Genomic DNA, 14,453 nt, shown 5'->3' on the forward strand with positions numbered 1-14,453 from the left:
ACTATAGCCCAAACCCTCTCGCGCCTGAGCGGAGGCCTCAGCAGTGGGACGTATTATATAGGCTCCATGTTTTGGATCTCCTTTGATTTCACGGGCCTATAAATCCCGGTCTTTTGATAGGCTTGCATGGGGATATAGATCCAACACGTAGAGGAGAGCTTTAATGTCATGTAGAACGCCTGCTGGAACCCGTTCACTGGCGCAACAATTAGACACCGATGTACCGGTCTCAGCAGGCATTGGGACTATTGTAGAAACAGTGAACAGTATACCGGTCTATAGATTCTTCATAACTTTCATAAGTGTGTCTTTAATGTGTTAGTAATTTCTAAAGTGTATAAATGACCTGTTCGATGAGTAAGTTATTTCTAAACTGTGACTTTTGTTTATGAGTGACCACTTGAGTGCGTAATTTTTTATTTATTAGTGATATCTTCGATGTCCAAGTTATTTTGACATAGTGTAACTCACCCCGGCCGCAGCACGGCCTTGCACACGGCGCAGCGGAAGCACGCGCGGTGCAGTTGTAACCCGTCGGCCGTCACGCGCTCGGCGGCGAACACTCGCGTGCCGCACGCCGCGCACTGCACGCCCGCTGATGACGGGCCGCGCCAACTCTTCTTCTGCACAACAAAAAATAAAAATAAAAAACACTTAAGACGAAAGGGGGACTAAGTCACCTCACCGCTTCACTTCGCGCAACTTCGCGTCACCGCTTAGCGTGATCCTTATTTTCGTTTCTGGATAAACCATTATAAAGGGGTTCAATTTAATATCAACCTTATCAATAACCAACAATGTGGTTTCTTTAAGTTGAAAACGCCACATTTGATGTACCTATAGATGACAGGAAAACCTATTAGAAATGTGCAGTCAAGCGTGAGTCGGAGTTAATTACTTAGTTTTTGATCCGACCCCTACGGGTTTTTAGAGACATTTCATTCACCTTCCACATAAAAAATACACTGTCGAAAATTGGGTAATGTACGGAACCCTTGGAACGCGAGTCCGACTCGCTCTAGACCGGTTTTTGTTTTAAGTAGGTACCTATTAAACTATTAAAAATTTGAATGAAATTTTTAACCGATTTAAAAAAAGGAGGAGGTTGTCTATTCGAACGTATTTTTAGGGTTCCGTACCTCAAAAGGAAATAACGGAACTCTTATAGGATCACTCGTGCGTCTGTCTGTCTGTCTGTCTGTCTGTCTGTCCGTCTGTCACAGCCTATTTCCTCGGAAACTACTGGACCAATTAAGTTGAAATTTGGTACACATATGTAAATTAGTGACCCAAAGTAAACAAATTAATTAAAAACATGGGGGCCATTTTTGGAGGTAAAGAAGAAGTTAAAAAATACAGTTTTTCAAACTATATCGTGTTATATATCAAATAAAAGAGCTCATATTGAGAATTTTTTAATATATATTTTTTTATAATTTTAAAATACATAGTTTAGAAGTTATTTCAGAAAATATCAAAAAAATGACCATTCCCCCCTTTATCTCCGAAACTACTGGGATCAAAAATTTTGAAAATCTACACAAAATAGTTCTTTACCTATGACAGGAAAACCTATTAGAAATGTGCAGTCAAGCGTGAGTCGGACTTAATGTACGGAACCCTTGGAACGCGTGTCCGACTCCGGTTTTGAATTTTTTGTATGTTACCTCATTAACTCCGTCATTGGTGAACCGATTTGGAAAATGATTTTATTATTTGAAAGTATATAGTTCCAAGTTGGTCCCGTTTTTATCAAATCCCAGTTCTGATGATGGGATCCATGAGTAATCCAGGAAACTCTTCGAATCTTATAGGCATAGGTACATATAGCAATTTACATATGTGTTTTCATCAATAAAGCAAGTATTCAAGTTCAGAAAAAGTGATATTTAATGAAATGGAACTGCTGATGATGAGAATCAAAACGGAACTCTTCAACGATGCATATTCCACTTTGGCGATTTGTCCTCTTCTAAGCTCCTAACTCTTATAATAATATATTTTTTAATACCTAGTTTTTGTTGAGTCCCACTGGTGGGCGTAGACTCCCCTGTCTTCCGCCACTCGTCACGGCTTTGTGCATGCTCCCGCCAGTCGCCACTAAATGAGTCCAGTACGGTTACCATCAGTTTCTCACTGACATAAACGCCGTCGAGAACGTAATTTACATTCTATACATCCCGTTTGCACTAATATGCGAGTGCGAGCGAGATGTATAGAAAGTAAATTACGTTCTCGACGGCGTTTACGTCAGTGACAAACTGATGGTAACCGTACTGGTCGTTTCGCCATCTCGTTTTCGCAAACGAACGGCGTTAGCTATAGTTAACCCTTTAACTAATCTTACCTTTAAACGAGCAATTCTTGTTTATTTATTTATTTATAAATTTCGGGGATCTCCGAAACGGCTCTAACGACTTCGATGAAATTTGGTAAAAATAAGGCTACATTTGTATGGAGAAGCGGTCCTGCTATCCTCTTCATAGCTATTCCAAGTTTCAAATCGATAACGTACCTATGTAGTTCCCAAGATATTTAGTGATTTATTTATTTAATCATATTATTATGGCGTATATCCATAAACATTCTCAAACAATATGTAAGTAGCTAAATAAAATGATAATAAATCCACATTCAGGGTCCCGAGCCACGAGATTACGTCAGGTGTTAATTTATACAGATCTTCCGGGGGGCCAGGAAAAGAGTGTAGAGGGCAGCGCTGTATAATATGCACAACTAACGGTTTGAACCTCTTCACCACAGTCGCAGAGCGCAAAGTTCCGCCAGCCCCATTTATGGCGGAAATAGTTACAGCGTCTGTGACTTGTCCTCAGTCTGTTTACACGACACCAAAGTTTTCGTGGCAGGCCAAAGCCGTCTGGTTTAGCTGTGGGATCTATGGCTTGTATGGTAGTTCCAGCAGTAACTTTGCTCCACTCGTTCATTCAGTAATGTGACAGACGGACAGAGTCGCACGATACGAGTAAGGCTACTTCTTACTTAAGTTCACACGGCGTTAATTTTTCCCGTAGGTATGCGGCTAGACGGCTTTCCTGCATAGACTCCGTGTGAAGGATTTTGAACATTGCCATACACATTTTGCTGTCACTACGGTATTCGATCAAATCCTGTATAAGGTATACGTATAATTTTATGTTAGAGCTGCGTTAATACCTTTACGTATATTCAGTACCAATAAGACCACCGGCTCAGGATGACTGATAATGCACTATTTAGTCTTAACCCCTTGACCGCCTCAAATGATGCGCGCGGCTACAGCCCAACTTCTTACTGTCTTCGTGCATTCCGGTAAGGTTCACGATGCCGCGCCGCGCACGATAGGCGCGCCGGTCAAAGGGTTAAATATGGATTTATGATTATAAAATATATAACTCTTACCTCTTCTTTAGGTTGAATTTTGGCGTCCGGTTCCGCCTTTTTAACAAATTTGGTAGCTAGGTTCGCGACCTAGAAAAAAAAACTAAATGAGAAATATATAATTTTAAACAATTTCATTTGGAGCGGGGTGGAGGATAATCATTCTGTATGAGATATTGCTAATTCTGTGACGGAAGCGACAGACTCCTAGGCCAGTCGGTAGTGACTAGTGAGTGACCCTGCCTACCAAGTCGGATGTCCCGGGTTCGTGTCCCGTAAAGGGCATCTATTTGTGTGTTTATCACGATTAGATTATTTGTTCCTGACTTCTTGATATTATCAACGCATAATAAGTATGTATATAACTAAATAACTACATATACTATATATATATATATATATAAATACCTAATAGCATAGACAATTGATTGTAATAGAGAGGCAGTCTGAGAAAAACACGTGCTACTTACAAGGGAGGGTACCCAACTGTCCGGCTCTGATTTGATTTATTTTTATATATGTTATAGAGTTTGAAGTTACTTTAAAATAACAGACACGTATTTTTTTAAGTGAAAACTTATTTAGCGGCGCTGTGCACTTTTTGAGGTGGGGAAAAAAATATAAACTCGAGACAGCGTAAGGCTCTTTCTACCGCGCGGCGAAAATGTATGCCTGAGCCTGCTGTTTCGTTTAGGCGGCGCAGGGCGCTTGCGTGACGTCACTTGTGACGGACAATGTCATTGTTTTTCTTTTTTTGATTTAAATGCCGTCTAGTGAGTTTCCCTCAAACTGGTATTAATATTTTCGGACGTCACTGCCGTCACTGGTGTGTCAAACAGTGTTCTCAACAGCTGGCTACTCGTAGGCGTGTAGATATCTCGGACCCACCAGTGTAACGTGACCGTAAGCTCCGTAACAAAATATGCGTAATCGGAGAGCTTACTTATATCGGTTTCTTTAGCCCTTGACTCGCGCATGGTAAGTTAAGGATTGTTTATACGACAACGGTTTCACTCACTTGAATTTTTAGTCGATATTGGCGACATGTTTCGGGCCCGTCGGGGGTCCTTCCTCAGGCCCCCCCCGGCTGGCCTGGGAGCGACTAAAAATTCAAGTGAGTGTAACCGTTTTCGTATAAACAATTTAAAATATGTCTCACGAAAGTTTAATATCGATTAAGTTAACGATATTTATCTTCTTTTATTAATTTATTAAAACGCCATCCAGTGTTGAGAAGCTGTATTAGATTAGTGTTAGCCGAGCTATATTGTGAAATAATTAAAATTTACGACGCTGTGTCTCAGAATAAATGTCCTGTCGTACAGAAAGGAAACTTCCTACAAAACCGAAGTTTGACAGCGGTTCAGGGTCGAATCGTGCTATCTCTTTCTAATATATGGCACTATCCCTTTCGGCTATTTAGGGTTGTCAAAATTCAAGTGATTATCTTATCTGTGGTCGTGCACGCAAAAGGAAGTCAAGTGGTGCCAACCCTCATAATTGCTCGGAGCAATGCTGAGCCGATCGGAGCCGAGTTTGGCCGAAGTCAGGAGTTTCGCATCCCTGGCCGTGTCAAACACAAAAGCTGTCACGCGGACGCCACGTCACCGAAGCGTCAAAACTGAAATTGAACGTTATGCAATGCACGTAGATCTATGTTGCTGTGTGGTTTGGGACCGATTCATCAGTCTTTGGCGTTGAACCTGCGCTGCGGTGCGGATATATCGGTCATTGGCGTCCAAAAGGTTAAAGAACAGATAATGTTTCATAACTTTGACATTATATTTTAGACCGTGGTATATGTTACCTACAGTTGATATTCATTCTAAACATGTCAACCGGTAAAACCCAATTGAAATGGAAAGTTGCTATTAATGTATGCGCGTGTTGTACTTAACTAAACAGCTGTCATTTCATATCCACTAGTTTATTAATTCGTGGGGCTAGGATGATAAGATTTTTAATGAGGCGGCCACCGAAGAGATGAATCGCCTGTTGGTAAGGAAACACCGTCACCCGTGGACACATGCCTGCTTTTAAGACGGGAGTAAGTACGCTCTCTTCTTCTTCTTCATTTTCTTGAAGGTTTAAAGGCCGTGTCGGTCTGGAAATACCGCAGGCGACAGTTCATTCCACAGTTTAGCTGTGCGAAACATTCCACAGTTCTGGAGAAACGCACAGTTGAGGACTGCCAGCCATTTATGTTTAGCTGTGTAATTTGTGTGAAGCAGGAAGTTTTTGGAGAAACGCACAGTTGAGGACTGCCCGCCATTTAAGTTTAGCTGTGTAATTTGTGCGAAGCAGGAAGTTTTTGGAGAAACGCACAGTTGAGGACTGCCAGCCATTTATGTTTAGCTGTGTAATTTGTGCGAAGCAGGAAGTTTCTGGAGAAACGCACAGTTGAGGACTGCCCGCCATTTAAGTTTAGCTGTGTAATTTGTGTGAAGCAGGAAGTTTCTGAAGGAACGCACAGTTGAGGACTGCCAGCCATTTAAGCAAATGGTAAAGATGGCAAAGTTGTCGCGTAGAGCGATGGCGGACAAGAGCGGCAGGGGTTTACCGAACTAAAGTTACCTTCTTAGTGCCGTGGTCTGGCCGACCAGAGTCCTTGAGTTTCTGGTCCAGCTTCTGCAGAGTCTCGTCTATTTCACCCCACTTCTCCTCGTTGTCGCCCTCCTTTAGACGTTTCTGGCGGCCTAAGAACTGCAAAACACAAAATGTATATAAGTTTTTTTTAATCGTGTCTCAAAATTTGGGGGGTCCATTCGCAACATAACAGTGCCCCGAAGTTTGATCTACATCGGTCGGAATTGTCTCCTCGTCACGGATTGAAACATGTCGAGCAATCTTCGACTCAAAATACGTGAGTGACCCGTTTCAATACATATTTAAGTTTTGTTATTAACCTTACCTGTTCCCTATCCCACTTCGGCACGCGCTCGGCTGCCCTCGGCTCCGGTCGGCCGAGTTTGTTTTCAAGTATCTTGCGTTCAATCTCCCTCACGTTCCAGTCGTCTCGCTCTATCTTGCCAACGGATCTGCAAAGAAATGATTGTTAACTTTTTGAACGCCATCAGGCGTGGCTCACTCCGCGATTGAGTACATGCGGCCACACCAGTTTTGGTGTCTAGCAGTAGTATTTGCCGCGCACCGCAATGGAATGGATGCCTGCTCGCGCGTGCGCCACCTTGCGGTCATATCTGTCGTAATAGACGCGTTTTGTTAGAGAGTGAATCTTCTGTATTAATCTAGTATTATTTATTCAGTGACGCCACGCATATCGTTTTTATTATTCGATAAAAACATCAAAAATTTGCATTTAATCCACAAGAGTGGCAGTTATTTGATGCAAACTTTGTGTTGTTCCCTCATATTTGTTGGTTATCAAGTAACTTTGATTATCAAGTAACTGATGATTATCAATGATAAATATTTAATAACAGTCAACAGCTGTAGTAAATTTTACAGTTCGTTCGGATATTTCCCGACTTGCTAAATTTTGTGTTTCAATCGGGTTTAACCCTCGTACCTTTAAACTACGGTATCTTATCTTACGAGTACCTTACTTTATCTAATTAAAGCGGTGAAAAATACACCCTGACAATACCTCATCAAATCCTTAGGTTTGGACGCCTTCGGCGCGCTGACAGGCGCCGTTCCAGAAAGTTCGGCCGCGAGCCTCGCGACGCGCGCGCCGCTGCCCGCCGTGCGCCCGCCCCCGCCCACGATGCGACCCTCCTCCTATAGCAAAACGGGTGAAATTAGCTTGGCTTAGGACAAAGTTGGCAGTAGATTATAACTTTGTTTGTATCGCCGACTGAACAGAGACATACATAGCGAAGATGAAGTCAAATAAAATATCAGTACCGGTCACCTCAATGACTAATTTCAAAACATTTTAACACAAAGAGTCTCCTTGCCAGCAAAATAAATCAGTAGGTACCTCTATAACTCAGCCATATGACGAATGCCAAATAGAATTAGACCAAAAAAAGTCTGCAACGATTTCATTGATAGCATACTCATTACTCAGTGAAAGTGTTTATAGCGGAATATTATATCTACTGCCAACATTAAATATTTGTGTTAGTAAAACAACAGTGTCAATTCAAAACAAAACATATGTACAACTAAAACAGAAGTTTCACAACGGTGACTGTTAGAAGATAAATAGGAAGTAATAAATAAGACAGGACACTTCATTGTTTTCCATTATCCACAATTAGTACACTCAGCATCAAATAGATTGGCGCAACTTTACTTGTGTACAAACAGCAACACTCCTAACTGAACATTTATGCACCTTATTACAAAAGGCGTAAGGTCACCCGATGATTAGTTAACAATGTGGGCGATGGCTCAGGGTGTTTTTATATTTCGTTGTAAGTCGATAAAATCATTGCCCCGCCACTTTCATAGTCAATTACTCCAATTACACTAAGATTTATATTAAATTGTAAGCATTTTATTTTATAAATGTATAGCTTATTAACTTCATATTCACACGAACATAATGCAATTAGGTAGGTATGTTAAATTTTAAACATGACCCAAACAAGTAAAAAAGGATGTCATATTTGAACGTGTCCCATTACCCCCTGAGTAAAGTTTGGTATGAAAAAAAAATACTAAATTTGATTAAGTAAGTATTTAAAAGTTGTGGGCCTATCGGTGTTGAGTTATAAACTGAGCTGTAATTTAATACCTTATAATAAGGGTATTTAAAAAGAAATTTATAGGATAAATAAAGATTTAATCCTGTCCCGCGAAACGGCGTTAGTATATTTTACAGTAATTAAGATCTTTTTAAAGTGGAACTCCGCTAACGTCACCTGCAACGAAAAACAAAAACGCCTTACAACACAACGACTTTAATCGTAATGGCTTCCAAGCCTAGTAACGGATCTCTTCTATGTATTTGGACTATTTCTTTATCTTATGTTATATAATATATCGTCGTCTAGTGCTATATTAATTCGCATAACGTATAACTCCTAATTCAAATTTGCATAACATATATTACGCGTAACTTTTAAATGGCATAATATTCCTTCGCATAACATAAATTATGCACATAACATAAATTGTCATAACAATGACTTGTGATAAATGCAATGTTATTTACTTTGCATAATTATTAAATGGTATAAATATAAAAGGAAGAAAAAAGATTGTTACGTCACCAAAAAGCGGTATTTGGAAGCAATTGCAGTCAATTTAAATTTAGTTTGGACGGTTTTTTACATCCTACCGATTTATAGGTACAGGTTCTATTTATTTAGCAGGTATAGGTTTAGGTGCTGACAATAGTACATTATTGTCGAGGCTCGGAAGTAGCTACTTGCAGGCTGAGGATTCGTTTTAAACGGACGACCTTGGGAGTCCGTTTAATTGAATCCGAAGCCAGCAAGTAGCCTTCCAGCCGAGTCATATATAGTGCTTTTCTCAAAAATGGTGCAAGAAATATAAATATCATAGAAATATTTTACAAAAGCAACTTTCTTACGTATATATTTTCACAGAAAAAAGTAGAAACAATTGAAAAAATTAGCTTTGCCGCCTTTTTATTTTTTGAATAAAAAAATAAAAGTGTATTTTTCTGCCGAAAATACGCCAACCTATTTGAGACAGCTAAATAGTCGCGGTACTAATCATCTGTTTGGCTGTTTCATGGGCCTGTGCCTTCATTTGATATGGCCATTTCAACTTTTAAAAAGTTTGGAACTCGACAAATAATGGAATTTGTATGCAACATTGCAGTCCCAAAATCGAGACTGCAATGTTTTTAACTTTTTAATTTTTGACTGACCATAAACTACGCGCTTCGCAACCTATTTTTTAAACGGCAAAGTCGACTTTGCCGTCCATTTTTGAGAAAATGTATTTTACAGTACATATGGTCCTACTTTCCCGCACTGGTTGTGGAGATTTTTGGCATTTAGAAAGCCGCGACCTCCACATTTCCGTGGGATGTACAATCTCATATTATGTTTTTTTATTATTATGCCTGTTGAATGTTATGAACAATTATGTTATGCCAAATCTATTATGCGAATTCATATTATGACAATGAAGGCGTATTAAGGGGTACCCTCGTCTAGTATCCACAACACAAGCCTTATTGAGCTTACTGTGGGACTAGGTTATATATTTGTATAAGATAGTCACATAATATTTACGAGTATTAATAAAAAAAAGAAATGATGTGACCATATACATAGTAAAAAACCTCAACTCCTTTGGTTAATTTTGACAATTTCTTTCTTTATTTGGCTACTTTGTTTGCTAAGTCATTGATGCTGACTGTATCTTGGTTTAGACAATGTACAGTCAGCTGCAGAGACCCCACCCTCTATACAATCAGTATATGCAGGGGGGTCACCTGTCCTTGCAGCTGACTGTACGTAGTAGATTTTAATCCATCAATTAAAAGTAGGTAATGTCATTTATTTTTTTTACTTTTACAGATAGAGCTGAAATCATGCAAGCGAAATAAAAACTTTAAAGAAGGTAATTGAGATCAGAGCTCGATTCATAAAAAGTTAGAAGACTTACAAGTACCTACTCTTTACGTAGGTCACTCGATAAGTTTTGAGATACAGAAAAACTATTCAAGATATTAGCACTATTTATTTTACATTTTTTCAAAATACTTTCTATCATTCTCCATACAAAGTTCAATTCGTCTAAACTCTAAACCCGGTTTGAAAACATTTTAGCCAGTCTTGATCCTATATAGCGTCTGCCGCAACTTCATCAGTTTGTTGGAGCTAACGCGGGATCTAACGACAACAGACCTTCCTCACTCCAAGATGCTGATGTAGGATGATATTAGGTGGTTTTCTGAAAAAATGGTACCAATTACTTTTTTTTTTAAACTATCAACTTTTGGGTTAATTAGACTCAGAATCACGAGTACTATTGAATGAAACAAAGAAAAAAAGTGTCCCCAGATTTTCATACAAATTTTGGGTGTCAGTTTTGTAACGGTGCATACAAAATGTATGTGAATGTGCGTTAGAAAACTGTCATTTTTATTGGGACTCATTTTTATTCTTTTTAAATCGATAGTCCTCGTGATTCTGAGTAGAAATAACCCAAAAGTTGATGGGTTTTCGAAAAACAGTAAATGGTACACATAGACTAGGAATCCTCTAGACCGAGTTTAGAGCAATTATTTCATGCAACCGATGATGCCAAAAATGCGGGAGTGCGCGGGACGAGGTGAGCGAAGTCCCTTGCCGTGATTGGTCCGTTCAAAGACACGGACGTCACACGAAGACACTTTCGACTCGAACATGGAGTAAAATTAGCGTATGCGTAGGGGGTAGCGCGACTATGCTAAGTCTGGAGGATGTTTTGTCTGTGATGGTACACTATTAGTTTTACCGCTTTTAAATTCACTACCGTGGAATGGGGTTAATTTGATTCCTGGGTAAGTAAACGTCATGTTCAAACTCGAATATTACGCTTTCCGGACGCATCCTTTGGATTGTTTTCTTTTACGGTTAGCAAGATTGAACGTCACTGTCAAGTTGTGATTTGTGTCCGTGGGAACTAATCGATGGGAATTTTTTTTAATATGTAAGTATCATTTTGTGTACTTTTAATAGATGGAGATCTTCGAGCAACAGGAAGGGAGGCGGCATTCGCACTATTTCCCCTCTGCCTAGGTACAAAATCAACTGATCTAGCGCGGGTAATAAAACTAGTTACGCTCGGATTTTTCACTAGACCGAATCCAGACGCGCGCGTGAATACAGCAGCAGAAAAATTGCCTAATTGCTCGGTGTTATGTCGCAAATAGAGGTCGGAGACATCAAGAATACAAAAAGAAGGTGTTACATTTCACATGTAATTTTTTTTTACATATCATACGTTTAATTAAATTTAAACACAATTATTATATTTTAGTCTCATGTAATTGTTGGATTTATTGATTTTGCTCGCCCAGTACAAATTACGGTTCGGTCGAGTGACAAATCCGAATTCTCATCTGTCAGAATACAATAAAATACTTCGACAAAAATGTGTTAGTGTGCGTGTTGTGACACTTGTCACTCGTCCGTACACAAAAAGAGATCGAGGTTTGCAAGATTTGTCTTTGACGTGTGTCATTTTCTATGTATTTGTGTCGTCATTACAGATTGGATTTTGTATGTAAGTGTGTGAGAAGTGCGACTGTGTGCACCTTTCCCCCCGCAAAAAATGGCAGAAAGATTTGTACGGTAAGATATCGCTTGGGCCCCTCCCTTCCGATGTGTCGGAAGCCGGTGTTGCTCGAAGATGGAGATAGATCAATACATGGAGGAGACAGTGAGTTACATAAAATATATATATATATATATATATATATATATTTCTCGAGGGATCTTCACTCTTCAGTATAATGTTCAGTAGAGGATTCCTGCTCCGTCTTCGCATTCAAAAGCTTTGATACGTCGTCTCGTTCCTCTGACTCTTATGGAGATAGCTCTTATCACAGAAATTTGGACTTTAACTTCTAATGTACAATGTTCTATATAGCAAATAGGTACATTAATTTTATTTAATCCATTGAATCAGGCATCTATCGGCCTATAACTTCGAATCTTGTTTCAAATCATAATCATGGCGGCCATTTTAGTTTTTAGGTTTTTGTGGCATGGGGTGTCATTGATGGACTATAAGGGTTTACTTTGATCACTGATCAATGACAACCGACGACATATAGTTATTTTAGATTATTTAGATATTGAAGGTTTTTTGTATTATTGTTTTAGAATTATGCCTGAGCACATAAGTAGGAACTACTCTGAAAAAGTTTTAAATCGGGCTGTGACAGAAGTGGTCGAAGGCAGGCTGTCGATACGCCAAGCATCCGAACATCATCGTATTGTTGATTACATATTGTTAATAAATTTTGATAGGATTTTATTGTTCAATTATGCTTTTTACCTTAAGGTGGTTCGCTTTCCAAACAAAAAACAATTGCGTTATATTAAGTAATTACACTATTACTACATAAATATGTGCGCATCTATACACTTTCGTTTTGTTTATTTGCGCTAAAATGATAGTTTAACTTAGTTTTATACAGAAATCACGCAAAAACGAACGTTTTATTTTTTTTCACCTCAGCAGCTCGAACAAGGGTACTTTGCTTCTTAAAAATAGTGAGCAAAATGCGATTTTGCTCACTGAGTGAGACAAAATGACATGCAAGTGACCTTTATAGTCAAATGTCATTTCAACATGCGGGGTCTAATACAAGTTCGAAATACTTGGGTTCTATTATCTCTGTCCCTTTCACACTGTTAGCAAAAAGAAACAGACGAAAAAAGTTCAAACGACATTCAACGGTATATTGACTGTTTATAATAGACCCCCGAAAAACTTCAGAACGCATCGTTCCAAACCACGTACGAGCTCCGTACGAGTATGAATTCTTAATAATTATTTAATTAAAATAAAGTTTAATATTTGATAAAAATACTATATTTTAGGTATTTTATTGAACTATTAAAATAATGAACTCAAAAAATTTCCAGATTATCACGCAAAATTAATTATTTTACTTTTAAGAATTTCTACTATAGTTGACAAATAGTACGTATCCGCAATTCGGACCGTATCTTACAAACTTTTTTTTTTACAAAAAAAAAGTTGTCGGTTGAAGTGACAGTTGATGTTCGTTATTTCCATATTATTTTACTGAAATTTATTATTACGTTTTGTTTTTGTGTTCGATTGCGGCAATTAAACTTAATTGTTTGTATATTTTAAGAAAACATGAGTGCATAGGTATTAAGTGACGAAGAAGGATTAAATTTTTCAAGTTGTCTAATAGGTATGTTCTCACTGCTAAGGTGTGAAAAATTTTGTGTACTACACAAGATCAAAGTTATTTACATCTCGTGCGCTTTTGAGTCCCTTACTACGCTCAAGATTCTAAATTAGATTCACGAGCGTAGCGAGTATTATCGAATCTTTCGCTTGCACGGGACTCAAAATAAGCACTCGAAGAAATATCAAACTTTGATCTCTTGTTGTACAAATAACTATATCAATGTAATACCAAAATAACGTTTTTTGAGTGATTTTGATTTCTGTTTAAAACAATGTTTTACTATCAATTTAGCGCAAATAAACATTTGAAAGCAGACAGATGCGCACATATTTATGTAGTTATAGTATGTAATTACTAATATAATGCAATGTTTTTTGTATGGAAAGCGTACCACCTTAAACAAGTAAAATATGAGACTGTTTTGCAATAATAAAAACCCTAAACCTGCGAACGGATTTCTTTGTAATGTTTTGAAGTTTTACTCCCTATAGGACTATATAGGTTACTAACGAATTCCGTCGAAACAAAGGAGGGGTATCAAAGTAACCCCAAATTAAGTTTAAAGTTGATCACCGCTTTAGATTTTTTATTCAAAGGACACATTAGTAATAAAAAAAACATCGATAGAGGAGCAAAAACCGATATTGTCTTTGAAATTGATCAAAGTAACCCCATTTCACGGTAAACCATCTAATAACTATTGCTCGAGATGGAACGGAGTCCCCTAATGCTGATTGTAATCGTTGTAAACTTATCGGTTAAACCAAATTTAAAATCCTAAAATATAATAGCACGAAAATGTTCCAAACTGAAGTTCCATCGTTTCAAAGAAAAACCGCGGGAATGGTCATAGTAAAATGACTGCAACACGATTATTTTTTTAATTTAGCTAATTTGCCACTAGTGTTCTACTTTTGATAAAAAATTTATAGACATAGAATACAGGTGCGTTTCAAAACTTATCGAGTGACCTACTCATAAGTAATAAAAGCTTGTTTTTCTCGAAGCAGGCCCTAGTTCTTAATATACACAAAAGCTTGTTAAATTTTCAATTATGAAATCCCGCCTTTAGAGAGAACATCCAACAGAACTAAGCGAAACAGCAAAACGAGGCAAAATCAACCTGGGATTCAATGATGCATTATCGCTAGCTCGTTTATTTCTGTTAGACGCTATGTAGCAAAACCGATCAGTATGAGTCAGAAACGTTCGGAAATATCGGCGTCTTTTCTGTGGACATTAAAAA

At 38.3% G+C, this 14,453-nt stretch overlaps 1 protein-coding gene across 1 annotated transcript in view; it reads right to left on the reverse strand.

Moving 5' to 3' along the window:
* Positions 1-14,453, reverse strand: part of LOC134804034 (F-actin-monooxygenase Mical-like) — a 137,498-nt gene that overhangs the window by 29,088 nt on the left and 93,957 nt on the right. The window contains exons 16-20 of the mRNA XM_063776904.1: positions 6,986-7,119; positions 6,290-6,416; positions 5,953-6,081; positions 3,400-3,468; positions 472-623 (exon numbers count right to left, since the gene is read on the reverse strand). Of these exons, the coding sequence (XP_063632974.1) occupies positions 472-623; positions 3,400-3,468; positions 5,953-6,081; positions 6,290-6,416; positions 6,986-7,119 (611 nt within the window). The remainder of the gene's footprint in view (positions 1-471; positions 624-3,399; positions 3,469-5,952; positions 6,082-6,289; positions 6,417-6,985; positions 7,120-14,453) is intronic.

The sequence above is a fragment of the Cydia splendana genome, chromosome Z (assembly GCF_910591565.1).
Source record: "Cydia splendana chromosome Z, ilCydSple1.2, whole genome shotgun sequence".
NCBI classification, from domain to species: domain Eukaryota; kingdom Metazoa; phylum Arthropoda; class Insecta; order Lepidoptera; family Tortricidae; genus Cydia; species Cydia splendana.